Below are 25,581 nucleotides of genomic sequence, written 5' to 3'. Positions count from 1 at the left end.
ACAAACCGACGGGAAACCCCAGAAGCCATTAGGAAAAGCCTGGAATGTCTGATGACATGAAAACTAAACTCATCTGCCTGACCAAACACAAACCACAAAGTCAAGAGACAAGTGACAAAGTGGGGGAAAATAGTGGCAAGATGTGACTCAGGGCTCCTGTCCTTCACATGTAGAGAGCTTGAACCAGTCCCCAGGGAACAGCCCGCTGACCCAACAGGAAAAGGGGGCGGAGGAGGGGATCACAGAAAAGGAAAGCCAAAGGCTACTCCACCATCAGTTCCCACAGCCAGAACATGCTCAGGGTCCGGGGGCCCGGGGACAAATGGTGGCCAGGCACGGGCTTTGCTCTTTGCCTGTCGCTCCAAGTAGACGACAGGTCACCATGGAGCCTAACGCAGGCCAACCACCGAGCACTGCAAAAGGCGGGCGGGTCGTGGTGCGGGGCAGAGAGCAGGTCTCCGCAGTGTCACTCAGGTGCTAGGAGACGCTCCTGGTGGGGAACGTTCAGCAGCAAAGGCAGAGGCTTCCTGCCAGCTGGAGGGCCTGCCACACCCCCAGACCAGACAAGGGCAGTTCCCAGGCAGGAAACCTGCTCTCTGGTCTCCATGTGCCCCAACAGCCTTTCTGTCAAGTCAAAGGGCCCACATTCCTTGCCCATCCCCGGGCTGGGCGTGCGGCTCTTTCCTCTGCCTCATGGGAGAGCTATTTCCACCCCCACTCCCAGGCACACATCTGATCTCCGCCCCTCTCTCCTACAAGTCCAGATGTTACCAGCTCCAGTCTGGCGACTGCTGAGCACCTACAGAAACCCGACACCGTTCCCTGCCTGGGCTGGGACAGCGCCCTCCAGTGCACCCAGGCAGGAAATGGTGACTGCCGCTCAACAGGAAGCCCATGATCTCTGGAGGCTAGCGCCCTCCAGGTATTTCTCAGACCTGTGGGGTCCCTGTGAAGGGGTCAGCCCCAGGTTGGGCAGGGGGCGCGCACCTAGGAGCTTCAGGCCTCCAGAGTCGTGCTGCTCACAGTGGGGCCCCTGGACCATCAGCATCCCCAGGGAGGGAGATTGTTCGAGTCGCAAATTCTTAGGCCCCACCTGGGGTCTGCAAGATCCGAGCCTGTGGGGGTGGGCCAGCACCCTGGGTTTGAACAAGCCCTCGAGTGTTCTCACCCCAGCGTGAGAACCACAGGGATGGGGGTGGTTCCTGATCACACCCACTTCTAGAGAAGCCCGGAGCTTTGTCTGCAGGGCTCACCTTGACCTTCCCAGGTGAGAGGCTGGCCGGGACAGCTGACAGCCGCCACCTCGGGGGGTCGTGGAGAAAAGCAGGCGCGGTGGAGCAGGATTCCCTCCCCGGTGGGCAGCCCCGTCCAGTGACCCTCGGGAGACTTGGTTACGTCGTCCCCACCTCCGGAGTGGTGGACAGACACGTGTGGGGACAGCACATTCCGGGGTGAGTGGCCTCTGCTCTGCCCCCCTCTCCCTGGATACGACGCTCGTGTCTTTGTGTGTATGTAAAATGCACGCAGAGCAGAGAACCGTCCAGACGCACTGAGCGGGCGCTGGAACAGAGCGGCGCAGAAGGAGAAAGTGTGTCACAGCATGTCCGCATTCTGCGGCCTGGGAGCTCAGAGCAAGGCTTCTGAGGCCAGGACCAGGGGGGCCGCAGACATCGACCGCGCCCTTTACCATCGGGTGGGGTCCCTGCCCTCTACCCCCTCACCAGGCCCCTTGGGACACCAATACACTGTCCCTGGTGGGGAAGTTGCCGAGCGTGGCGGGAGGGGCCCCCGACAGAGTCCCCACAGTCTCCTGGAGGCTGCACTCGGTGGTGGCTTTGTCCCAGGGACAGGGCGTAGATGCCCGCGTCTCGGGAACAGGGAGCCGGTCTCCTCGACCGCCCTGGCGCTCTAGCCCTCCCCTCCCCTCCCCTCCCCTCCCCTCCTCTCAGCCAGCCCACTGGCAGCTCCGCCCCACAGGTCCCTGGCCACCGCCCTCCGCCCACCGTTTCCGGGCAGCTCTTCCTATTACCAATCTCAGCTCTGGACGAGACCCGCCCTCAGAGCCGCCCGACGAAGCCCAGCCCCTCGGTCCTGACGGACACTTCTTCTGCCCAATGAAAACTAGCCGGTGTCCCGCGCTCCCCTCTCGGTTCTGCCTTCCGGAGTGCCTCTCCCGGCAGTCCCGGCCGTTTGCCTGCGGAGCGTGGGCTGCGCGCGCAATAGCGGTTCCCGCGCGGAGTGCGGGACCTGTTCTTGCAGAGCCGTGCTGGGCGTCCTGTCTGTGCACGCCGAGCCCTGCTGCTGTGCTTTTGTGTGAACTTGTATTTTAAAGGAAGTTCGCATGTAGTTTCACTGAAACGTACGCGAAGCTGGGCCCCTCCCGCCGCCCCCCCACCGTCAGCATGTGCACATCTGGTGCAGTGGCACACCCGGAAATGGCACTGGTGCCGTCCGAGAGCTGCTCCGGCTTTCGTCTGTGTGTCCACGGGCGCGTGCGCTTGGGCGTGTAAGTGTGCACTTGCGTCACGCGTATACATTCAAGTGACCACCGCCGCCGTCAGTGTCCAGCCTGTTCCCTCCCAAGAATCTCTCCTGTTAACCTTTCCCAGCCTCATCCCCTCCCCTCCTGCTGCCAACTCATGGCGACCAGTATTTTATTCTCATCCCTACATGTTTGTCATTTGAAGGCGGTACCCAAATGGAACGATGCCGTATGCGGTCTCGGGTGAGCTTTTTTCACTCACGATGCCCTTGAGAGCCACCCAAGCTGTTGCCTGTATGGACAGTTACTTCTTCCTTTATGTGGCTGCCTATAGTCCTTGGTGCGGATCAACCAGCGTTGGTTCAAGCGTTCACCCACTGAAGGATGCGTTGCTTGTTCCCATTTTAGGCTTCCAGAAATAAACCTGCTAGGAACATTCGTGCACAGGTTTTCTTGTGATCTCAACTGTCCATTTCTTTGGCATAAATGCCCAAGAGTGCAATGGCTGGATCCTATGGAGGTGGATGTTTAGCTTGAAAACAAACAGCCGTGTTGCCTTCCACAGCGGCTGTACCATTGTACGTTACTACCCTGCACACTTTTAAAGCACATAATTGAAGTTTCACAAAGTAACATTATTCCAAGCAAGATTGTTAACAACTTGGGTTCTCTCCTAACCTCATTTTTTCTATACAATCGGCAACATAGTTATTCACATACTTTAAAAAAACACATCTTACACATTTTGATTGTGATTGTTTCACTTAGCCATGCATCTTGGAGATCCTTCCATGTCAGTACACAAATGTCTAGCTCATGTCTTCTCTGGCTGCTTGGTACTCGATAGAATTCATGTAGCATAATTTACATAATGAATACGCAATTGATGTACTTTCACATTTTCTTTTTTTGCTATTTATGTTAATACTGCAACTACCAGCTTTGAACACGTGTCAATCTCCATCTAGGATAATTATGTTTAGGCAGAATTGCCAGGTCAAAACCTATGGGCATTTAACATGTTAAGACACTGTAAATGTCTCCCCAAAAGTCACATGCTAGGGCTCTTAGTCCTTTCTTACATAAGATGCAAACATTTTCCCTCAATCTGTCTCTTAAGAAACTAGGCTTGCTGGTTTGGGTTGTCAAGAAGTTATACCTTTTTACATGACCAAATTTACTAAACTCTCAATTGATGATTCTGGGATGATTCTAGAGGCCTCCTCCCTTGTGGGAGGCGAGTGAGGAGAGTCGGGGTGGAATTTCTGAGTCCTGGTTACCAACTGCTTGTTGACCCAGGCTGGCCCATCACTGTGGCCAGGGGCGTTGGTGTCCCCACCCAGTGCTGCCTGGGCCTGGATTGGGGATGGTGGCTCTCGGACACCCAGTCCCTGCCCTCCAGAGATGGCAGTCTACGTTTAAATACACAGGTGGCCCGCAGGTAAGGGAGGGAAATCCCTGGGGCAACAGAGCAAATGAAATCAGAGGGGTGATGGGGGGACAAGGCTGGGGCCCAGTTAGGAGCTCAGAGTTAATGCGCCTCACAGGGTGAGAGACCAGAACTGAGCTTACACCTAAAACCAGTGCTCTTGGAAGGTCATGTCCCTGGTGAAAAGAAAGGACAGGAATATAAAAAGAAGTGGGTTCATCCCAGCCTGGGTCTGAGTGAAGGGGCCAAGAATCCCCCACCCCACAGCATCAATAAGCAGGGCCTGCTTTTACGCAGGCAGAGGGGCTTTGGCGAACCCCTGGCTGAGAGAGGACCTGCCCCTCATCCTGGCAGAACAAACCACCTTCCCTGGAAGGGGCCCCTCACTCCAGGCTTCCCACCCTGGCCTTCCTGAGGCCGTGCTGACCCTGGGTCAGCAATCTCAAATTGAAAACACTGCCCACCTTCATGGAGACTCTGCAGCAGGCCCGTCGTAGAGAAGTCTGGTCTGTCAGTGTTCCCAGGGCCAGATAACACGAGTTTTGGTGATGCTGTCTGTGAGTGTGTGCTACTTGCCTGGACTCATCCATCCCATCCTCATGGAAGCCCTAGGAGGTTGGTAGCAGTGTTATCCCCAATCTCCAGGGAGGAAACCACACAGAAGGGCGGAGGAGCTGGTTCTGAATCACTGTCTAGGAAGTGACATGGGGATGATTGTTACTTCCTGCTGTCCCTACGTCCAGAAGCGTGAACAGACACCTTTGATAGACAGCACATACCTGGGTGACTGGTCCCAGCTTTGCCCACCTCTCCGTGGACAGTAAGGGTGTGTGTACGTGCGCGCGCCTGCGTGCGTGCATGTGTGTAATCCATGTTTTATGGAGAATTGTGCAAATATACTCAAGAGGCGGTGGAACACACTGGGCCGGGCAAGGAGTGTGTGTTGGGGAGGTCACATTCTGTGCCCCAGCATTGTGGAGCAAAGTGTCGTAGGTCAGGACTGGCGGGGCGGGGGATTGTTTAACAGTGCCCTTTGCCATTTCGGTGGGGTCGCAGCCCTACTTCCCACTTTCTCCAGGTCACCATTGGGAGCACTTTTTTTCTCCTTCTCAGCGTGTTGCGGGTGGGTGAAGCGGGTCGAATGGTGCTTATGGGGTCTCCTGGGCACTGGATCTCAGGGGGAGGCTTCTTCTCCACCTGTCTCCCACAGAAGGACGCAGACCACCCCCGGCCGTCACAGGTCCCAGCTCCGGTCTCTGGGAAACGCAGAAGGGGAGCTGGGCTCACAGCACAGCCAGCTGCGGGCTCTTTGGTTAGGGCGGGGGATGGGGGCAAGGTTGCAGGGCTCCCGTTCTGGCCTCCCGAGCGACAGAGGAACGCAGGCGGAGGCTCCAGCATGGCGCGTTCCCTCTGGGCCCTGGAGGCTAGAGGGAGGCACGGAGAGCGTGTTCCTGGCCCTGCACCTCCTCCAGACCTCGCGCACGGCCGCCGTGAGCCCCACTTGGCAGTAGTTCCCTTGTTTCAATTCTCGGAACATACGTCTTTCACAGTTACAGCAAAGCCTCGGGCGGAATTCTACATCCAAGATGGCTAGTCGGCAGCGCACCTCTCCTGTGAAGGTGGCCAGACGCCATTTGCCAGCTGACTGTCGCTGTCGGGTGCTCAGCCTCTTCCCCGTTCTGCGCATGTGTCCAGCCACGCCCGCACGCAGGCGCAGAATGTCCCTGTGTCTCTGGTCTGGAAGTCTGACAGACCGTCTACCCGCCCTCGGCTCGACTCTATGGTTCCTACGCAATAATATAGGCCGGCTATATAAGGCATACCCGGGCGTAGAAGCGCCTCTTTTCCTTTCGGTGAGGTGAGTAGTCATGTTTCGAGATTCGTCCCGTACCGTTGCCATTTCTCTCTCCTGGTTTGAAGCCTATCTTCGTCTTCTATTCCGACTTTGTCTGTTTCCTTGCAGCCACTGAAGATCCTGGTGTCGCCATGGGCCGTCGCCCGGCCCGATGGTAAGTGCTGAATCCATGCAATTTCACAGCTGGGAAAAGAGGGAGAACTACCTTTGTCCACTGAAAGCAACTGCGGGTTGGGGTCTTCCTAGTACGGTTTTCCTGTTTTGAGATTAGCCTCCACGTTTTCCCCATTACCTTCCGGGTTGTTTTAGGTCTTTGTTTATGTCATGCATTTCTTTCCCTTAACACTTAATGTTGCTCTTTGAGTGGTTCCATTGTTGCATTGACCCTGGACTGCATATGTTGCGCCACTTTCAGGGTGGAAGTGACATCCACGTTGCATTCCGCTCTCTGTCCTGGAAATTCGACGCGTTTTCTGGCTCAGTTACCTTCTCCGGGCCTTTGTGTGCCATGTCTGTTGTTTCCGGGCTACGTGCTATGCAGGCTCAGATATCGGGTGGCCTATAGAGGGCGCCGGGAGCCCTTCACGTGGCTAGGAAGCGAAATGCCACGTGCCCCCAAAGTCTTTAGATGGACACTGAAGTGTGCCATTTGGCAAATTTGTAGTGGGCAGTACCTTGAAGTGAGAGATGTTTTTTAACTGGGAAAGTCTGTTTCAACGTGTTGCCTTTATAGGAAGTTTAAAACCCAGTAAGGCATCAAGGAAGGTTTTTGCCTTTGTTTCTAACGTGGTTATCCTATAACTTTTGGCCACTTAGATCTGTTTTGCTTTAGAGCCAATTTACTGGAATGGAGACAGCTTACAAATTGATGTGTTTGGTTCCCTCCCCCCTTTTCCCAGCCCTCCTTTGGTCTTACTTCCAGGGAGCACTCAAAGTGCTTATTGTCAAGTTCACTTGTGAACCCCCGCAAACCTGGGTTTTTTCCCCCCTCTGCAGTTACCGTTATTGTAAGAACAAGCCGTATCCCAAGTCTCGCTTCTGTCGAGGTGTCCCTGGTAAGTAGTGGAAGAGCTCCCCGACTGCTTTGGCTGCACTGACTCAGTTGCCTATGGCACCCCACACACAACTCACCCAAGCTTTTTTCAGATGCCAAGATCCGCATCTTTGACCTGGGGCGGAAGAAGGCAAAAGTGGATGAGTTCCCACTCTGTGGCCACATGGTGTCAGATGAATATGAACAGCTGTCTTCCGAAGGTGGGGTGCAGGGCTCCTGGTTAATGACACGTATTTCTTTTGTGTGCTTCCCTGGCTAAATCGAGTACTCCCTGTACTGGAATTACCAGTTCATTAATTATGAGTGTATTTATGAAACTCACCCAGGCAATCCAGATGTCTTCTGAGAGCCAGGGAGGGCCATGGTAAGTGCTTCTGTGCCGTCCTGTCTCACTCTGCTGCTTTCTGTCCCCTACTTCCTAGCTCTGGAGGCTGCCCGTATTTGTGCCAACAAGTACATGGTGAAAAGCTGTGGCAAAGACGGCTTTCACATCCGAGTTCGGCTCCACCCCTTCCATGTCATCCGCATCAACAAGATGTTGTCATGTGCTGGGGCTGACAGGTGAGCTGGGCCCTGGGGTTCAGGTATTTTCCCATAAGTTGAGAGAGTCTCTGTTGGGCTCGGTTTTTTTATCAGTCGGGGCAAAGAGGTGGTGGCTCCACATAAAGGCTTGGCTACCCATAGCAAGCCAGGCCAGTGACTGGCAGGATTTCAGTGGACATTTCATCTTCCCACCCCTGCATAGATGAACAGAACAGATTCCCAGAAACAAACACAGAAGGGCATCGTAACTGAGTCTTAGCCTCTGGGTGGCAGGTGGCGAGAGGTCCTTCTGAGGAGTAGCTTTGAGCCTGATGGCAGCCATCTGTCAGCAAGGAGGTTGCTGGGGCAGGGCAGTTGCATGTTGGAAGGCTTTTCACATGAGCCCAGTGTCCCCTTGCAAGGATCTTGGCTAGTCTAAGTCTCCTTTGGGGCTTGCAGCCAATTAAGCCGACCGTGCTCTTTTCCCCATGGGGGCCCGGTGTGCAATGGCTGCAAACAGCAGCGTCCTTGGTAGTGTAAGCAGCCTGTTGCTTGTACAGGTTGCTTTAAGGGACCTAGGAGACATCATTTTCTGGTGGATACTTATGTCTAACCTCATGCTGTCCCCAATCTAGACTCCAGACAGGTATGCGGGGTGCCTTTGGAAAGCCCCAGGGCACGGTGGCGAGGGTCCACATTGGCCAAGTCATCATGTCCATCCGCACCAAGCTGCAGAACAAGGAACATGTGATTGAGGCTCTACGCAGGGCCAAGTTCAAGTTCCCTGGCCGCCAGAAGGTAAGTTATGCTGCAGCTTTAGTTCATGCCTTTCCTTGCCCCCGTCATCATCTTGACTCAATTCTTTTCTTTCCACAGATCCACATCTCCAAGAAGTGGGGCTTTACTAAGTTTAATGCGGACGAGTTTGAAGACATGGTGGCTAAAAAGCGACTCATCCCAGATGGCTGTGGGGTCAAATACATCCCTAATCGTGGGCCCCTGGACAAATGGCGGGCCCTACACTCATGAGTCTTGGCAGTGCCTCCTCTTTACACCCACCAATAAAAACTACTTCCTGTCTCTTTGCATCTGCATTTGTGGGGGGGGGCTCTAGGAACCCCAGAGTCACTGTCCTTTTCCAAAAAGGCTGACAACTTAGGGCCAGTGAGCAAGCAAACCCAGAATGGCCTCCTAGTTGCCTAGTTAGGATGCTGACATGGGCCTGTCTGGAAGGTCAAAAGTCAAGGTCATGGTCAGTCTAACTAGAGTGCTGCCTTCATACCGCACCCTGCCCTGAGTGAAAAGGGACGTGTCCTAAGGCTACCCTTGGGCTGCTGTGGAAGCTTTCCCCATGGGTCCTACGGCAGCAGCATCACTACAAATGGGGAGAGATGAATGCCCCCTGGGCATGGTCGCAGCTCTTACACAGCCCTTCAGGACACTGGATCATCCACTTAACCCCTCCGGAAGCGTCCCATGGAGCTTCAAGACCTGGCAAATGGTTTGTAGCCTCCCTCAGTCTGAGTATTTTGGCGTGTTAACTGGCTGTCACCCCAATTGTGTGCCTGGGGCTGCTCCCGCAAGAGCAGTGTTAGGTCGCAGGGATGTCTGGGGGAGCAGGAAGAGGAGGCCCTGAGCGCCTTTAGGTGGGATGGCTTGAGGCTCTGCACCTGGGAGAAGAGCCTGCAGGGTGGTCAGCCCGGAGTCCCCACTGCCCGCAAGACACCTCATTTGTAAAGTTTAAAATTACTTTATTTTTGATTTCAGGGAGATGGTTCTAAACCATAAATAAGACTAGCTGCAATTGAACCTGATGTCCTGCTGTGGTTACTGAGCTCTGTTCTCTGGAAAATGGAGCTGGGGAAGGAAGGGTCCCATGACAATACCCTCAACAGGGTCATGATTAATGTCTGTCCTCTACCCCCTTGCCCTGTGCTTTCACCGCTGTTCTGGTTACATGATGGCTGCTTCGTGTATTTTCTGGGCACCTGTAGCCTTGGTAACTAAGCCTCCCTGGGGGTGTGCCATGTGAATGCCTGTGTGGACTAAGGGAAGACACTGTAGCTATGGGCATACAGTGTAGCTATGTAGCATACTGTAGCACCAGGGCTGTATGTAGCTATTTTCATTCATTGAGTTACAAATGAGCTTAAATGTGTTTCTGATTGTTCAATAGTGTGTGTAACTTCATTCTTGTTATCTGCTGGGCTTTTCACATTGATTCATAAGAATCCTGTGTACAATAAAGATGACCTCTTAACACATCTATGTACATGTAATGTCCCTCCAATCGAGCTTTTCTTTCTCAGCCTGCAGGCTGAGAAGTTTCCTTCTCTTGAAATCTTTTCTACTGTTGTAATTCCCTCTTCTGAGCCCTGCAGTTTAGCCACGATCACCACCTTCAGAGACCCCTTCCCCTCTCCCAGCCCTGGAGCCTGCCCTGTCCTCTCTCCTAACACTACCTGGGAGAAGAGTGCCATGGCTCCAGCCTTAGGGCCCTTGCCTTCCTCTTCTGTATTCTAATGCCCGGCACAGGCCCAAGCAAAGAACACAAGCCAAAGCAAAGGCCAAGGGCTGCAGTCCACTATGGGCAGGGCTGGGCAGGCCGGGGCTGGGGGTGGGGGACGGATGGAATTGAAGCCCCTCAGGCTTTGCTTCTGCACCCAGGGCAGTATGGGTGGGGGAGGCCAGGGTTGGAGTCCTGAAGGCAGGGCAGTGGTCACACCTGTGGGCACCAGGCACAGGGGTGGGGACTGGAGGTGGGGTTCAGGCCACCAGGCCCAGCTCGGGAGGCAGGAGTGGCAGCAGCAGCGACGGCAGCAACAGGGCGGCCAGGCTGAGAGGTTGGATCTTGTGTGCTGCCCGGCTCAGCTCCACCTCCACAGGGTAGTGGTCACTGATGTTGAGGGCCTGGGGGTGGGACACAACGTCAGTGTCAGGGCTCAGGGAGTTCCCTGCAACCCCTTTCCTGCCTCACGCCTTTACCTCCTCCTCAGTGAGCCCGTAGATCCTGGGGAAGTTGAAGGCGGCTGCAGTGTGCAGCAGGCTCTGACAGCGTTCCCCGTGCAGCACTATTCGGTCATAGGCACAGTGGGTGCTGGCCCTCACCGTGGTGTCCTCCCCATCGGCAATCACCCAGTGGAAGCCTGCCTGAGTCCTCAGCTGCAGCTCACCCAGGCGCTTTTTGGTCAGCGAAGTGCAGTCAGCATTGAAGTCCCCAAGCAGGATCATGTCCTGGAGAGGGGGCCAGCTGTTGGGACTGACCAACCTGCCATGCGGTCCCCATCCCTCCTGTGTAATCTGCCCAGCCCTACCTTGCTCTGCCAGTGCTGGGAGACATTCAGAAATACGTCATACAGGGCGTTCAGCTCCTTCTCCACAGCCTTCGGAGTGGTGTGCAGAGGGACCAACACCAGTCTGGGAAGGACTGCACGTCCCCAGGGAGGGAGGGCTCTCACTTACTCCTGGCCCTTCTCTACCCAGGCTCCTCCGGGTGACCAAGCCCCCAGTAGAGCCAGCCAGACCCCCCAGCTCCCACATAGCAGGGTTTCTTCTCCTACCCTTGCTGGGCAAAGTGAACTGGGCCACAAAGGGCTCCCGGGCAAAGAGGTCATCCTTGTCTTGGAACACGTAGAAATCCAGGACCTGTGTCTTGTGTGACCTGGGGGACCAAGGGACGGGAAGCAGTGGCCCCACATCACTGATTTTGGTTTGCAAGTGCCAACATCAGAGCTGGCACTCAGGAAGGGGGCCCTCCACCAGCAGCTCTGTTTTGTGTGGGCATAGCCTTCCTAGCCTTTTTTTCTAGAATGTTTTTTTATTGAGATAGGATTCACATACTGCAATATTCACCTGCTTAAACGGACACGTCAGTGGTGTTCAGTACATTCATAAAGTTGTACGACCGTCACCACAATCAATTCTAGAATATTCTTATCAACCCGAAAAGAAGCCTTGTACCCATTAGCAGTCACTTCCCATTCTCCTTCCCTCTCAGCCCCTGGCAGCCACTGACCTATTTTCTGTCTCTGTAGATTTGCCTATTCTGGACATTTCATGTGAATGTAATCAAACAATATGTGGTCTGTATTTGGCTTCTTTCCTTTAGCATAGGTTTCCAAGGTTCACCCATGATGTAGCACGGGTCAGCATTTCATTCCTTCTTATGGCTGAATAACATTCCGTTGAATGGAGAGACCCCTTTTATTTACCCATTCATCAGCTGATGGACACTTGGGTTGTTTCCACTTTGGGGTGGAGCATTCCCATGTGCACATGTTTCTGTTTCCCCGTTATTTTGGAGGAATTCTAGACATTATATAATTTCATCTGCATAGAGAAACAGGTCTCCTTCCTGACCATCCCCCTTGCCCTCTCGACCCTGACACCAGTGGGCTCCCTTCCAGGCTGTCCTCCCAGGGACTTAGTGCTGTCTCCAGAAACCATATCCACCCAAGGCCCATGACGGGCCCCCGTTGAGCCTCTTCCCAGAAGCTGCAGCCAGTCACTCCCAAAGAGGGGGCCAGACTTGCGCTGAGCCCCAGTGGCTTCCCCAGGAGAGAGGCAGAGGGACTCCACCTCTGTGTGTGGAGAAGGAAGGCCTCCTGCTACAGGGACATGCGAGCAGGAAAGCTGGCAAGGGTAGAGGAGAGGTGAATCTCAATAAAACCATTGAGAAAAAGAGCGATGAGAAGGTGAGGGCTGCCCCAGGACGAAGGGGCCTGTAGCCCTCAGGAATTCCAAACCATCTCACAGTGGGTCAAGTGCCAAGTCCGCCCTGGCCGCCATCTGTCCTTACCGGTAGATGTACACGTACTTCTCCATGTATGTGCTACGCCCCAGCAGAGGGCTGCTCAGGGAGCTGTAGGGCCCAGAGCCATCAAATCTGCCAGGAAAGGGGAGCCCAAGGTCAGGGGCCCTGAGGTTCGAAGGGCTCCCGATTAGACCCACAGAACCCGCCTCACCGGTTGAGTTCTCGAACCAGGAGGGAGATGGCACTGTCAGAAGAGTCTACCACCTCCTGCAGCACCATGATGTCACAGCGAGCCAGGATCTGCAGGACACCAGGAAGGCCGGCCCCACTCAGTGCCAGCCACCCCAGGACGGGGATAGAGTCCTTGAGGAACTGGCACTGACGTGGGCAAGAGTGTCATGGTGTGCTGGCTGCAGCCCACAGAGAGCAGTGGGGCTAGAAAAGACCTGGGAGAAGACTGTCATCTGAACCTCCAGTGCACCCATTTTACAGAGGAAGAGACTCAGGCTAACGACAGGCAAGGAACATGCTCCATGTAGGGTACCCATGTCTCTTGATGTCCCCTTTTCTCTGGGACATGTCCCTGGTTAGGTAGGGCTGGGGGCTTTGGCTCCTGGTCCTCAGAGGCACAGCGACCCTACAGTGATGAACCTACCCGAACTAAGATGTCCAACACATGCTCCCTGGCCACCTTGGCAAGTGTCAGCCGCTGGGCGTTGAAGGCGCAGATGCGGAAGGCCTCAGCCCCACCAGCCAGGAGGAGGAGCAGAAGTGTGGCTGGGCAGTGCATGGCTGGCTGTGTGCGGGCTGCTGGCACCCTCCGGAGGAATGCAAGTCAGCCCAGGATGTGGTCTCAGTTGGGCGCAGTTCTGGTTTCAGAAGGACATGGTGTTATGGGACAGAGAAGTCATACTCATCCTGCTGCCCAGCATCAGTCTCCCAGAATTGCCAGTATCGCAGATTTCCTGCCTTTCTCCTTGTAGACACCTTCTGCCACTGACACATAAGGCTCGACCTCATTCTTTTAATTGTGGTAAACTACACATAGCGCAGCATTTACCATCTGAAACATTTTTAAGTGTACAGTTGAGCAGCATTAAGTGCATTCACACTGTCATGCAACCATCCCCACTGTTCATCCCCGGAACTTATCATCTTCCCAGACTGAAATCTGTCCCCATTAGACACTAACCCCTCACCCCCAACCTCTGGCACCAACCACCCTACTTTCTGTCTCTACTAGTTTGACTCCTCCAGGAACCTCACAGAATGGAATCATACACTATTTGTCCTTTTGTGACTGGCTTATTTCACTAAGCATGATGTCCCCAAGCTTCATCCATGTTGTAGCGTGTGTCCAAATTTCCTTCTTTTTTAAGACTGAATAATATTGCATTGTATGGAGAGACCACGTTTTGTCCATCCCTCTTTCCATGGACACTTGGGGTGCTTCCACCTTCTGGTTACTGTCAGTAATGCTGCTATGAACATGAATGTACAAGTACGAGGTTCCTTTTTAGATACACACCCAGAAGTGGAATTGCTGGGTCATATGCTAACGCGCTATGTTTAATTTATTGAGGAACCGCCAAACTGTTTTCCACAGCAGCTGCACCAACTTACATTCCCACCAGCAGTACACAGGGTTCAACCTCAGGGTTCATCTCCTTTTCACCACCATCAGCAACTAGGAAGACCATCCTTGGTCACATCCGTCTCCCCACTTGTGAGATGTTATCACACAAGACAAACTCCCTGGAGTGGAATTGCTGGGTTCAAGGCTGTATGCTTTATAATTATCTCAGATATGCCAAATCACCCCACTGCAGTGTGTGATGGAGCCCCTTTCCCACGCCCCGCCACCACTGGCGAGTCGTTCTTGTTCATCTTACCAACTGGAGATCCTTCTTCCTGAGCGTCTCTCTCGGTTTACCTTTGTCTCAGACTCACCCAAAGTTTGCTGTCTCTTGGGCTCAGCCCCTTGATCCATTCCCTGTTCATGGGGCTCTCATTCAGTGACATGAGTCCCTCTACTTCAGTCTGCCTGCTCCTCTCTGTCATCTTGTCACCTTCCCCCTCAGGCTCACTTTCTGCCTCTCTCAGGCTCTACCTGCCTGTGTTTCACTCTCTCTTGTCTGTTCATCTGTCATTACATCTCTGTACACCTCCTTCACTCTCCTGGCTACGCTCAATGCCTGTTTCTCCCTGGTCACCTGCTCTGTCACTCATGCTATTTTGGGTCTCCTGTCCTGGTGCCTATTTTGGGATGTATGTGGGCATTTCGGCAACCCTGGGCTGGCAAGGGTAGACTTGGAGTCTCTAGAGCCAGGGTCCCCCACGAGGACGGAGGGCAAGAAGAACCAGAGAGTGACTGTTCCAGGACTTAGCCCAAAGCTCAGCCCAAGGGCCCAACACCAAGTCTTGGCCCCAGTCCTGGGGTTCCCTTCCCTTCTCACTCCCCACTCCCACCTTGGGGTGAATTTCCTCCCTCCCTCTGCCCAGAGGGCTCCCATACCTGCGCAGACCAGCTTGTCTGCACGCCTGCCTCGGCTGTAAGCACATCGCGACACCCCACAGAATCGCTGCGCCTACCTTGCAGAGGCCGGAGAAGAGACTGTCAGAAGAGGAAGAGACTGTCTTCCCGACCCACCGCGTTCAGGCCAGGCCCGCGGCCCCACCCTTCCCGGCAGGCAGGCTCAACCTCTGTCTCCGCCCCGGCTTTGGCAAGTAGGGTGGGCGCCTTGCCAGGGAACAACCAACACGCCAGCCCACTTTCCCACCAGACCCAACCTTCCCCGGCCTGCGTGGGAATGGGCGGGGGAGGAGGCCCCGGGCTGCCGGCAGATGTCAGACCCGTGAGTCACAGGGAGCGATCGAGCGGCGGCAGCTCCTTAATGAGTAGTTGCCTGTGCCAAGGGCGCCCGGCTAGGAAGAGCTGGCGCCCCAGTGCAAACCCCGAGCTGCGTTCTCCCGGGCCCGCGGCTCAGCGCCGCCCTGGGGCGCCTCCAGGCAGCATCTTGTCGGAGAAGACACAAAAAATTGGAGCTCGCGCCCGACAGAGGGGAGCCCTACGGACAGCCTGGGCGCCCCGAGGACAAGGGCCTTCTCTCCATGTCCTGGGGCAGGCCCCAGTGTGGCTGCACACTCCTGAGCTCTCTGGAGACTCAAAGTGAGTGACAGTCTGTGCAGGAACTAGCCACGGTGGTGCAAATCAACGACAGACTGAGGAACTGTCCCCAAGAGAAGGGGACTAGAGAGCTGACAGCTCCGTACCGCGTGGGGTCCCGCACTGTCGCTGTTGGGATAACTGGGGAACTCCAGTGGGGTCTGAGAGTGGCAGGTGGGTCCTCACTTGATGGTTGCAGTGTGGTCATCAGGACAATGTCGCCGGTACCAGGGCCTATGCGCTAATGGATTCCGGGTGGCGATGAGCAAGTTGGGGGAAAAATTTTTAATCAATAAAATTATGCTTTTTTTAAAAAAAGTTTTTTTTAAATTTATTAAAATTATGCTTTAAAAATAAAAAAATAGACTTCTTAAGAGGTACAGGGCTTTCTTTTGGGGGTGATGAACGTACTTTGGAACTAGTTAAAGGTGGTGGTTGACAACACTGCGAATATATTAAACGATATAGAAATACTATAATACATATATATTTCCTGTTATATGTATATATGGCTACATATTATATATTACATCATATACTATGTTACATGTTACTTACATATATACATGTAGCACAATTCTGTAATATTGTAGTTATGTAAAGTTACATAATGTAATATGTGTAACATGTAACATTATGTTATGTACATAAAATGTATACTATAAAATGCTATAAAATAGTTACTTCTATGTTATACGAATTTTGCCTCAATAAAAATAAAGGGGTAAAACTAAAATAAACGTGCTCCGCCAGCCCCGACTTTGAGTGGTGTCGGGTACTCGCGCTGTACAATCCACGTTAACTGCGGAGACTTTTCTGGGAACGAATTGGGACAAAAGGGACGCGTAGCTGGAGGGCGGCCTCGAACCCAGACTGCGACCTGGACGGGCGGGGCTGGGCGGGCCGGGGCGGGGGCCCGCGGATCGCGGGACCGCCCTCGCTGCCGTCAAGCGGCTCGAGCTCGTTTTGCGACAGGCGGCAGGAGAGCGATGCGCCGTCGCGGGCTCGCTTTCCGGCGGGTTCGTTGGGCGCACGGTTGCAGTTTCCTATTCCTCGCGCTCCCCTCTGCCACCCCTGTTCCTGACCCCGGTAGTGGTTTGTCTGTGGCGAGAGAGTGGGGCCGCGCCCTTCTCTGTCCTGCCCCACGAGGTGACCTTGGTCGAGTCCCCTGTCCCGCCGAGCCGCGGCGCCCATCTGTGGCGCGGGCCGGTTAGGGACCCGGCTTTAGAGCGGTTGAGGACACGGACCTTGAGCGGAACCACAGGCTGCCCCGTGGCAGGGGAACCGCCAGGCCGCCAGGGGCGGTGTTGGGGGGTGATGCCCCTACACGTGAAATGGCCGTTCCCCGCTGTGCCGCCGCTCACCTGGACCCTGGCCAGCAGCGTCGTCATGGGCCTGGTGGGCACCTACAGCTGCTTCTGGACCAGTGAGTGGGCTTGTCTGGGGGGAGCCCTGGGCCCCAGGGGAGAAGGAGGCCAACACTCCCCCCCTTTTCTCTCCCCCCAGAGTACATGAACCACCTCACCGTCTACAACAAGGAGGTGCTGTATGAGCTTATCGAGAACCGAGGCCCAGCCACCCCCCTCATCACCGTCTCCAATCACCAGTCCTGCATGGATGACCCTCATCTCTGGGGTACCCTGACCAATATTCTGGGCACAGGGAGGCAGGGAGAGAACCCGGGAAGGGGCCAAACAGAAGCAGAGCAAACTCACTTCTCACTGGGCACTACAATTTCTGGGGTGTCCTGCCCCAGCGGAGAAAGTTTCATTTGTGGTTCCTTCAGCATCCTCTTAGCAAAGGTGATTTGGAGAGGGCCTCAGAAACTTGGAGAGAATGAGGAAATGAGGAAAAGGCTTCATGGCAAGGTCTGACAGCTTCTTTACTCTGATGCAGCAGGCCTGTGGAACCTTCCCGCAGAGTCTTGGGAACAAATCTAAGGACCTGTCAAGGAAACTCTGGGCTGGGGCTGGAAGACCTGTATCCTGGCTCCAGGTTTGCCCCGGGCTGCGTTTGTATCCTTCCGCCAGCCTTGTTTGGGAGCTAGGTTCCCCACCTAGAAGTTCCTGCTCTACTGACTTCATAGGGAATTGCTTGGCACCCGTAACCTGGGCGGTTGGGTAGCGGGGAGCCCAGAGCGTTCACTGCTGAGTGTAGGACGTCATCCTACGCTAGAGCTCATGGGGAACCACCTGGTTAAATCGGAGCCTTTTAGGACTCACCCTGGCCCCTGTGCAGAGAATGGTCTGTGGGGTACCACAGGCAGATCCCAAGAGGCCAGGAAGGAGGCTTTACAGCCATCCACTAGCCTAGACTAGGGTGGTGGTGGTGACATTGGAGAGAGTGGTGCAGAAAAATAGGCACTGTCAAAATATACTGGGGAGGTAGGCAGACCAGACATGGTGACTAATAAGATGTGGGGAGTGTGAGAGACCAAGTATCCAGGGAGAACTTGGGGGGGTCCAGTCCAAGGGTCTGGAAGATGCCATTTTGGGCCACAGTGACCTGGTAGTGCTGCTGCCCTTGACCTTCATTCCTTGAAATGGGCTGACAGGAAAAGGCACTCCTTAGGGACAAGGGAAGTCGGAGCATGAAGCCTTTCCTCTTCTTCTCTAGGGATCCTGAAACTCCGCCACATCTGGAACCTGAAGTTGATGCGTTGGTGAGGACGAATGGACCCCTCCCAGTTGGCCTGGCAGGCCTGACCCGTCTCTGCCCAGATTTGGCCTCCTGCTGCTCTGCCCAGGAGGCGGTGTCCAGCAGTCCAGGCAGGGCATGGGGGTGGGGCCCCGCACGCCGTCCTGTGCCTCCATTGCGCACTGCTGATGTCATGCGTCATGCTCTGGGGAGGGTTGGGAAGCAGAGTGCAGGGGAAGCAGGAATGACTGCATCTGTCCCCACTCTAGGACCCCAGCAGCTGCAGACATCTGTTTCACCAAGGAGCTCTACTCCCAGTTTTTCAGCTTAGGCAAGTGCGTGCCTGTATGCCGAGGTGAGCTGCTTCTCCAGGAGGGGCTGGTGGGCCAGTGGGTGCAGGGAGGTGCTTCTGCAGGCTTCTCTGGCTTCCCTTGGGGCAGGGAGCCAGGTAGCCACTGCCTCTGGCTTGGCAGCACTGGGAGTGGAGGGACCGAGGTGGGACAGGCAGCCTGGGAGCAAGGGGAGTTAGGGCCTGCTGCCCCACTAGCGTGAGTTCAGCTCCATTGCGTGCCAGCAGAAGTGGCACTGGCTGGTGGAGGAACGATGGCTTTTTGGAGAGGGCTCGATTCTCTGCCTGTGGATTGTGCAAACCTGGAGCTCTGGCATTAGAAGTCAAGGTGGCATTATCCACAGCCTCTTCTCTGGGGGATGTTACTGAGAGACTCACTGATGGCAGTGTGGTGTCGTGTGTCTGTGATGGCGGTGGCACATGCCGTAGGCTGCAGGGTTTGGGAGAACAAACATGCTCTTGGGTTGAGGTATGTGACATTGAATGACTCCTCAGTACCTCTCAAGAGCCTCAGAAAGTAGGGGCCATTTTTGGTTCCCATTCTCCAGATCAATGAGCTCGGAGGGATTAGGCAACTGGCCCAAGGTCACAGGGCGAGAGGTGGCAAAACCAGGGTTCGAATCCAGGTTGCTCTTTCCTTTGGGGAAGTAGAATTTTTCCAGACAGAGTATGAAAGGAAAAGCATTCTGGACACGGGAAGCATGTATCAGGCACTGGAGAGGCAAGGGATAAAGGTAGGAAAATGTAGGTTGCGGGCCAAATGTGAGGGTTCTGGAATAACCTGTGGACGGCTCAGTGGGGAAGAGGATGTTCCTGAGCTGTTGCTTCATCCCCAGGGACAGGGAAGAATGGGGACTGATGGGAACAGGCCTTTTCTCGGCAGGAGACGGCGTCTACCAGAAGGGAATGGACTTCATTTTGGAGAAGCTTAACCACGGGGACTGGGTGCACATCTTCCCAGAAGGTCAGTGGAGCTGACCGCGAGACTATGGGCTGATACAACACCCCCAAGAATAGGGGCGGAACCCCCCAGGCCTGCTCCACAGCCTCACCTCTGTCCCTTTTCTCTGGACAGGGAAAGTGAACATGAGCTCCGAGTTCCTGCGCTTCAAGTGGGGTAAGGCTGCTGGCCCTCTCTGGCTTGGTTGGACCATGGCACATGGGGCAGATGGGTGTGTTGGCAGCATCTGCAAGGGGACAGATGCCTAGACGGGCTGGCCCAGGGTAGCTGGTTGTAACGGGGAGGGCAAGGCTGGCGCTGCAGCTCCACCTGCCCCGTTTCCGTCTCACTGGGCAGGAATCGGGCGCCTGATTGCAGAGTGTCATCTCAACCCCATCATCCTGCCGCTGTGGCATGTCGGTGAGCCTCCCTCCGGCCTAGCCTGCGGTCTAGGGGGGGCGGGGATGGAGCTTCTCTAGGCTGCACTGGGTGGCAGGGACAGGGTGCCTGGCACGAGGGCTGGGGTTGCCCTCCACCCGCCAGCTTTCCAGCCTTCTGTCCACTGCTGCAGGAATGAACGACGTCCTTCCTAACAGCCCCCCCTACTTCCCTCGCTTCGGACAGGTGGGTAGGGGTTGCTGACCTTTGTCTGTCTGTCTGTCTGCCTTCTTCTGCCTCTCTGTCTTCCCCTTGTCTCCCACTCAGCTTCACTGAGGCCAGATTCAGGAGGAGCTGGGCTTGAGCCTACAGCGGGGGGACCAAGTGGGACATAGAGAGGGACTTCCTGGCATCAAGGCTGGTAGAAGGCGAGCACAGGACATCACGGGTGGGCCCTGGGGTTGGGACAGGACCGGACATCTAGAGGATGGACCCTAGGGCTGGGATGGCCCCTGGACGGCAGTGAGCCTCGTTTTAAAGAGGGGAGTGGCCTGAGGGAGCGCATAGCAAGTTAGAGGCAAGACTTCTGGCTTCTGGCTCCCCGGGGTGTTGGCTGAGGGCTGTAAGCACTTCCCGTCACCTCATCTCCCCTGATCTCCCCACAGAAAATCACCGTGCTGATTGGGAAGCCCTTCAGCACCCTGCCTGTGCTCGAGCGGCTCCGGGCAGAAAATAAGTCAGCTGTGAGTTTCCCCGGGCTGCCCCCTGCCTGGCCTTGGCCCCTCCCAGGGACCCTGGGTGATGCTCTTTGAAGGCTGCAGGCCAGCCCCAGTCCTTCCCCTCAGGTGGAGACACGGAAAGCCCTGACTGACTTCATTCAGGAGGAGTTCCAGCACCTGAAGACCCAGGCGGAGCAGCTCCACAACCACCTGCAGCCTGGGAGATAGGCATGCCCCGCCCAGACCTTGCAGGGCTGCCTCAGGGCCATGGGAGAGGTCGGCGGAAGGGTGAGGAAGAGGCAGCTCCAGGTCCCGCAGCCCAGCTGCCAGGCTCCCAGGGCTCCCTTTGGGGTCTCCCCCCCACACACACAGCTGCGGCTGGGGAATGGACTGATGCTTTGAGCTCAGATACGGTTTTTTAGACAGATTTGTTCATTTGTTCATTTGTTCACCCTTAAAGGGTGCCCTCTCCTAGTTGGTGAGCATTCCAACTCCTCTGTGGTTCTTCAGTTGAATGAAGGGTCACAGCTGCTCTTCCAAGGGCTGGTGTCTGAAGGGAGGGTAGTGGAAGGGAGGTGGGTAGCTAGGCCAGAGCCTCGGGGAGGGGCTCACAGGCTCTTGGCCTGGCCTCCACCCACCTGCCCCGATTTGGAAGCTGCTCCCCATGTCATCAGGGAAGCCTTTGGCCACGGCTTCCTTCTGCCTGAGCTTCCCACTGGCCTAGAAACCTCGGGCAAGGCCTGGCCCGGGCTACAGGCAGAAGAGCAGCCCTTTGCCAGAAGTGGAGCCCAGTGGAACAGAAGCTTCAGCAAGAGCCTAAGACCTGGCCACTTGCCCCATGCTGGGACCCACTAACTTCTCTTCCTTTCTGTGTCTCATCACTCGAGTCCCCTGGGGCTCAGTTCCATGTTTTGTAAACAATAAAGCATCAGTGTTGTGCTGTTTTACCTCTGGCCTTTCCGTAGGGGTGGGGTTGGGAGGTAACCCACTGGACAGGAAGGCTGGACCCATAGAGCCCTGGGTGCATCGAGAGCACTTGAGCAGATGGGTGTCGAGCTCTCAGTGTGCACCAGTCACTAACTTCAGCCATTGTCTGTAATCCCCATGACAACCATGCAAAAGTAGGAATTCATCTCATTTTGCAAAGGAGGCAGAGCAAAGCTAATGGACTTGCTTCAAAACCCAAAGCTAGCAAAGTAGGAAGTTTAACCCTTCCCCAGATGGTTCCCAGGATGTAGGAGGTCTCTGAGGGGCTCAGTGAGCCTCCACGAGCAACATACTGTGGTGGGAGGTGGGAACGGGAACTCCGAGATTGAGCGTGGGACCAAAAACGAATCCAGGGTGGTGGCACTCCTGGCAGGAAAGCACATCCCCTAGAGAAAAGCAAGCTCAGTTTAGGCCTCCAGTTTGTCCATAGATGAAGAGCAAGCAAAAAGACCTCACAAATGTCACCGAACATACAAGGAAATGAAGCACTCTGCTTAACGTCAGTAGAAACAAGGTTGAAACCCTAGGGGACTTATGAAATTTCATAAGCGTCAGGCAGAATATGGAAAATATCATTAATATAATCAAAATCTGCAAAGAAAAAAGGTGGAACCACAAAAAATTAGCCAGCAAGAAGATTCAAAGATGATTAGGACTGCAAATGGGTGTGAGAAATTATTTCAAAATAAAAGTTTTTAAAAATCACCAGAAGGGAAAAAAAAAAAGATGACTTGGAGTTAAAAAAAGAAACACTTGTCAATAAATTCAGGTGAAAACAGACTGTTGGCAAGTTTGCATTTATTGGTCCAAATGTAACATCCCTTTTTCATGTATATGTTTTGTATCCATTTGAACAAAGCAACTAATTTCATGAAAAGTTCTGATTTTATACCCTATGATAGAATGTTCCATTTTTTCATGTTATGTTTTTACTACATACTCACCTCCATAAATATTACATAAACATTTTGCAGGTTTTTAAACTACATAAATGATATTGTACTGCTTTTGCAATTTGATGTTTTTTTATATAGACTGTTTTGTAGGTTCACAGCAAAATTTGACTTGTCCTAGGATTGTGAAATCTATAAATGCCATTCCTCACATTAACTGATTAAAGGAGAAAACCACATGATTATTTCAATAGATGAAGAAACACTTGATAAAATATTCATAATTTAAAAAATTCTTAGCCAACTGCATAGAGGGGAACTTTCTTAATCTGATAGTCTATCTACAAAAAACCTAGAGCAAATATTTTTGATGTTGAAGCTTTGGAAACACGGCCTTCAAAATCTGGAACAAAACTACTGTATTAGTTTTGTATTGTATTAGTGGTACCAGAGCAGTAAGACAAGGAAAGGAAATCAAAAGTATAATGAGTGTAAAGAAATAAAACTATCATTATTTGCTGATAATAGGATTGTCTACATATAAGAGCGCAAGGCTCATAATACCAGCCTGGGCCAGGGAGCTGTGTCCCATACAACTAGACTGAGAAACAAAGGCTTGAACCGTAGTAGGGAGGGAGGTGCAAGAAGGGGGGAAAAATTTTAAGTAAAAAATCTCTCTAAACAGTACTGGGACAACTGTAGATCTCTAGGGAAAAAACGACCCCGACGTCACACCATACATAAAAGTCTGAAAAACAAGACAACTTTAGAAGATAATGTAGGAGAATATTTCCATAATTTTGGGTGCAGGGAAAATTTTCTTAAACAGGACATCAAAAATGTTAACTGTAAAGAAAACAAGGGTAAATGTGACTACATTAAAATTGGAAAGTTCTGTTCAACAGAAGACATCATTAAGAGAGTGAAAAGATTTGTAATACCTACCTACAACCAACTCAGGGCTCATACCCAGAATATTTAAAGAACTATAAATTAATAAGAAAAAGATCATCCAATAGAAAAACGGCAAGATAGGTGCAAGCAGGCGTTTCACAGAAGAGGAAACGCAAATGGCAGAGCTAAATACGTATTTACTGCATGAGTTTCCTGTAGACGCAGTGACAAAGCACCATAAAGTGGGGGGTCTGAAACAACAGAGATTTATTCTTTCCCAGTTCTGGAGGCCAGAAGTCCCAGGTCAAGGTGTGGGCAGGGTTGGTTCTGTCTGAGGGCTCCAAGAGAGAATTTGTTCTGTGCCCTTCTCCTAGCTTCTGGGGGTGGTCACCAAATCCTCTGTTCCTTGGCTTGTAGACATGTCACTCCAATCTCTGCCTCCATTTTCATATGGCATTCTCCCTTCTGTGTCTCTGTGTGGTGGCTCAGCTGCCACTGTCCTAATCCAAGCCACATTTGTGACAATGACGACTACAATCTCGTAAGCAGGTGCACTGACAAGTGGAGGGGATCAATGGGCTGTCAACTACACGGGGCTGAGAGGGAATCATTGTGTACCTGATATGGTGGCCCCCAGTATCTATCTCCTCCTGGTGTGCCTTCCTGCACTGCATCAAGGAATGTGCACGCAGACTCACTTCTGCCCATGAGAGGCATGGCCCTGGGGGTGTTGGTTTTCTTCAGCAGCCTTCTGGTTAAAGTCACAAACATCCTGGTGTTTGAAGGCAGCAGTGGAAGCAGTAGAAGCTGGGCAGTGTCCAGTCATGAGTGCTCAATTTGTTGCAAGTATAAATGGTGCCGCAATGGAGCTCTTTGTACGTGCATCTTGTGCTCAGCTGAGTTATTTCTGTGTAATGGATCCCTAAGTGGGAAATTGCTTGGTTAAAGGTCATACACATTTTACGGTTTGTGAGATGCTGCCAAGTTACCCTCCAGAAAGGGTTTACCAATTGATACTTTTACCACTGTGTAGGTGAGACTATTTCCCAACATCCTTGCTGACAGTGGGCATTATTAAACTTCCTTCTTCATGTATTTTTATTATCAAAAATGTCAAACATATAGTATATTAGCTTCCTAGGGCTGCTGTAACAGATTACCATAAACTAGGCAGCTTAAAACAACACAAATTTATTCTCTCCCAGTTCTGAAGGCCAACAGTCCAAAATCAAGGTGTCAACAGGGCCGTGCCTCCCTCTGAAAGCTCTGGGGAAGAATCTTTCCTGCTTCTTCCAGCTGCATCTCTCTAATCTGTCACTGTAGTCAATCGGCCTTCTTCCCTGTATGTCTGTGCCCAAATGTCCCTCTTCTTATAAGGACCCCACCCTAATTCAGCAGGACCTTTTCTTGATTACATCTCCAAAGAGCCTATTTCCAAATTAGATCACATTTACAAGTTCTAGGTGTACTGTTCAACCCAGTACATATACAGCAAGGTCAAAAAAAGCTTACAGTGAACACACATATACCCACCCTCTAGCTTCTGCCATTAACATACTACTGCTTTATCACACACTTATCTCTGTACCAACACTTCTCTCCATTTTATTTTTGGTGCATTTCAAACTAAGTTGCAGACGTCAGTCCACTTCCTCCTAAATAAATCAGTGTACATATCCTTAACGAGAGTTCAATATTTGGCTATAGTCATGGGTTTGTTTGTTTGTTTGTTTCTACTGGTCACCAATCGGAGAAATCAAAAAATGGTACAGAAAAAGATGAGTCTCCCAATTCTTTGAGGCGGTGTTTCCTATCTTCTGACTCTAGCTGTCATTCTGTCCCTTTCCTCTTTTTAAGGCAAACTTCGAGAAAGGGCAATCCTACACCGTGTCTCTATTTCCTCACACTGACATCGCTCTTGCCAAAGTCTTTACCTATTGCTAAGTTCAAGAAACAGTTTCCTCATCTTACCTGCTTCCTGGCAGCAGTTGACAGTGACAATAGTAATCACGATGTCCATGAAACCAAGTTCTCCTTGGGGTTTCCCCTTTGCTTTGATGCTCCTCGGGTCTCTCCTACGCATCCTCTTCCCTGCCCGTTGTACGTGCTGGTGTACCTCCGGACACTATACTGGGCCCTTTTCTCTTCCCACAGAGGGTCCATCTGCAGGAAAAAGTAACCACTCTTGCAATCTTAAGCAGAAAGAAGATTAAAACAGGGGCGAAGCGATGCGAGTAGGGACCTGTGGAGCGGAATTCTCCTTGGTCCCCTCCCACCGGCCCCGCCCCCGCCCCCGCCCCGCCTCGTCCCGCCCGTCCTGTCCGGTCGGAACCCGCGGGGCCGGTAGGCTGACGGTGGGAGATGACTGAGCTTGTCCCCGCCCCCTTTCTACAAGGAACGTGCGTGCTTGGGGACACGTACAGCCAATCAGTGAAAAGCAGTAGCCATGAGTGGCATACTCCTTGTCCTATCATCTACAGCCCTGGCCTGCGGACCTGCACTTTGGCCAATGGTGGCGCGGGG

General features: G+C 53.2%; 3 protein-coding genes and 1 long non-coding RNA gene across 13 annotated transcripts; 2 read left to right on the top strand and 2 right to left on the bottom strand.

Annotated features, from left to right (window-relative positions):
* The first annotated feature begins 5,624 nt into the window (after positions 1-5,624).
* Positions 5,625-8,422, top strand: RPL10 (ribosomal protein L10). Its single transcript, XM_081042004.1, has 7 exons — positions 5,625-5,769; positions 5,875-5,920; positions 6,763-6,821; positions 6,913-7,020; positions 7,243-7,381; positions 7,978-8,140; positions 8,219-8,422. Exons 2-7 carry the CDS (start codon positions 5,898-5,900, stop codon positions 8,369-8,371), a joined length of 645 nt encoding a protein of 214 aa, XP_080898130.1. The 5' UTR covers positions 5,625-5,769; positions 5,875-5,897; the 3' UTR covers positions 8,372-8,422.
* On the bottom strand, positions 8,239-14,959 carry DNASE1L1 (deoxyribonuclease 1 like 1). 6 transcript variants are annotated; one of them, XM_081041998.1, is made up of 9 exons: positions 14,797-14,959; positions 14,611-14,687; positions 12,751-12,964; positions 12,307-12,395; positions 12,141-12,227; positions 10,903-11,003; positions 10,657-10,769; positions 10,328-10,576; positions 8,239-10,252 (listed from the first exon to the last, which is right to left on the bottom strand). In XM_081041998.1, the coding sequence occupies exons 3-9, from the start codon at positions 12,883-12,885 to the stop codon at positions 10,109-10,111; spliced, it is 918 nt and encodes a 305-aa protein (XP_080898124.1). In that variant the 5' UTR covers positions 12,886-12,964; positions 14,611-14,687; positions 14,797-14,959; the 3' UTR covers positions 8,239-10,108. The 6 variants fall into 6 exon arrangements, with proteins under 6 accessions (XP_080898124.1, XP_080898122.1, XP_080898123.1 ...); XM_081041996.1 differs by lacking the exons at positions 14,611-14,687; positions 14,797-14,959 and adding exons at positions 13,719-13,850; positions 14,688-14,789; XM_081041997.1 differs by lacking the exons at positions 14,611-14,687; positions 14,797-14,959 and adding exons at positions 13,988-14,088; positions 14,688-14,780.
* Positions 14,960-16,240: 1,281 nt separating this feature from the next.
* Positions 16,241-21,231, top strand: TAFAZZIN (tafazzin, phospholipid-lysophospholipid transacylase). Of its 5 annotated transcripts, none has more exons than XM_081042000.1 (10): positions 16,241-16,687; positions 16,768-16,896; positions 17,878-17,923; positions 18,168-18,253; positions 19,131-19,211; positions 19,323-19,364; positions 19,545-19,607; positions 19,759-19,811; positions 20,231-20,308; positions 20,411-21,231. In XM_081042000.1, exons 1-10 carry the CDS (start codon positions 16,579-16,581, stop codon positions 20,510-20,512), a joined length of 789 nt encoding a protein of 262 aa, XP_080898126.1. In that variant the 5' UTR covers positions 16,241-16,578; the 3' UTR covers positions 20,513-21,231. The 5 variants fall into 5 exon arrangements, with proteins under 5 accessions (XP_080898126.1, XP_080898125.1, XP_080898129.1 ...); XM_081041999.1 differs by having other exon boundaries at positions 19,116-19,211; positions 20,411-21,230; XM_081042002.1 differs by having other exon boundaries at positions 16,274-16,659; positions 20,411-21,230.
* An 821-nt stretch (positions 21,232-22,052) lies between these two features.
* Positions 22,053-25,339, bottom strand: LOC308494323. Its single transcript, XR_013992911.1, has 2 exons — positions 25,030-25,339; positions 22,053-23,980 (listed from the first exon to the last, which is right to left on the bottom strand). It is a non-coding gene; the product is annotated as an uncharacterized lncRNA (long non-coding RNA).
* Between the last annotated feature and the right edge of the window lie 242 nt (positions 25,340-25,581).

The sequence above is a fragment of the Rhinolophus hipposideros genome, assembly GCF_964194185.1.
Source record: "Rhinolophus hipposideros genome assembly, chromosome: X".
NCBI classification, from domain to species: Eukaryota; Metazoa; Chordata; class Mammalia; order Chiroptera; family Rhinolophidae; genus Rhinolophus; species Rhinolophus hipposideros.
The sequence above is the reverse complement of the archived record's forward strand: the minus strand, read 5'-3'. Positions and strand labels throughout refer to the sequence as shown.

Bases quoted from the DNA above. Each gene is read 5' to 3' on its own strand.
- DNASE1L1 (XM_081041993.1), bottom strand. From the start codon at position 12,885: ATGCACTGCCCAGCCACACTTCTGCTCCTCCTCCTGGCTGGTGGGGCT. The intron at 12,396-12,750 runs GTAGGTTCATCA...GGTGTCCTGCAG, and splicing joins TGTTGGACATCTTAGTTCGG to ATCCTGGCTCGCTGTGACAT. The intron at 11,004-12,140 runs GTAAGGACAGAT...TTGGTCCCCCAG, and splicing joins AAGTACGTGTACATCTACCG to GTCACACAAGACACAGGTCC.
- TAFAZZIN (XM_081041999.1), top strand. From the start codon at position 16,579: ATGCCCCTACACGTGAAATGGCCGTTCCCCGCTGTGCCGCCGCTCACC. The intron at 16,688-16,767 runs GTGAGTGGGCTT...CTCTCCCCCCAG, and splicing joins CTACAGCTGCTTCTGGACCA to AGTACATGAACCACCTCACC. The intron at 20,309-20,410 runs GTGAGTTTCCCC...CCTTCCCCTCAG, and splicing joins GGGCAGAAAATAAGTCAGCT to GTGGAGACACGGAAAGCCCT.
- RPL10 (XM_081042004.1), top strand. From the start codon at position 5,898: ATGGGCCGTCGCCCGGCCCGATG. The intron at 7,021-7,242 runs GTGGGGTGCAGG...CCTACTTCCTAG, and splicing joins TGAACAGCTGTCTTCCGAAG to CTCTGGAGGCTGCCCGTATT. The intron at 8,141-8,218 runs GTAAGTTATGCT...TTCTTTCCACAG, and splicing joins AGTTCCCTGGCCGCCAGAAG to ATCCACATCTCCAAGAAGTG.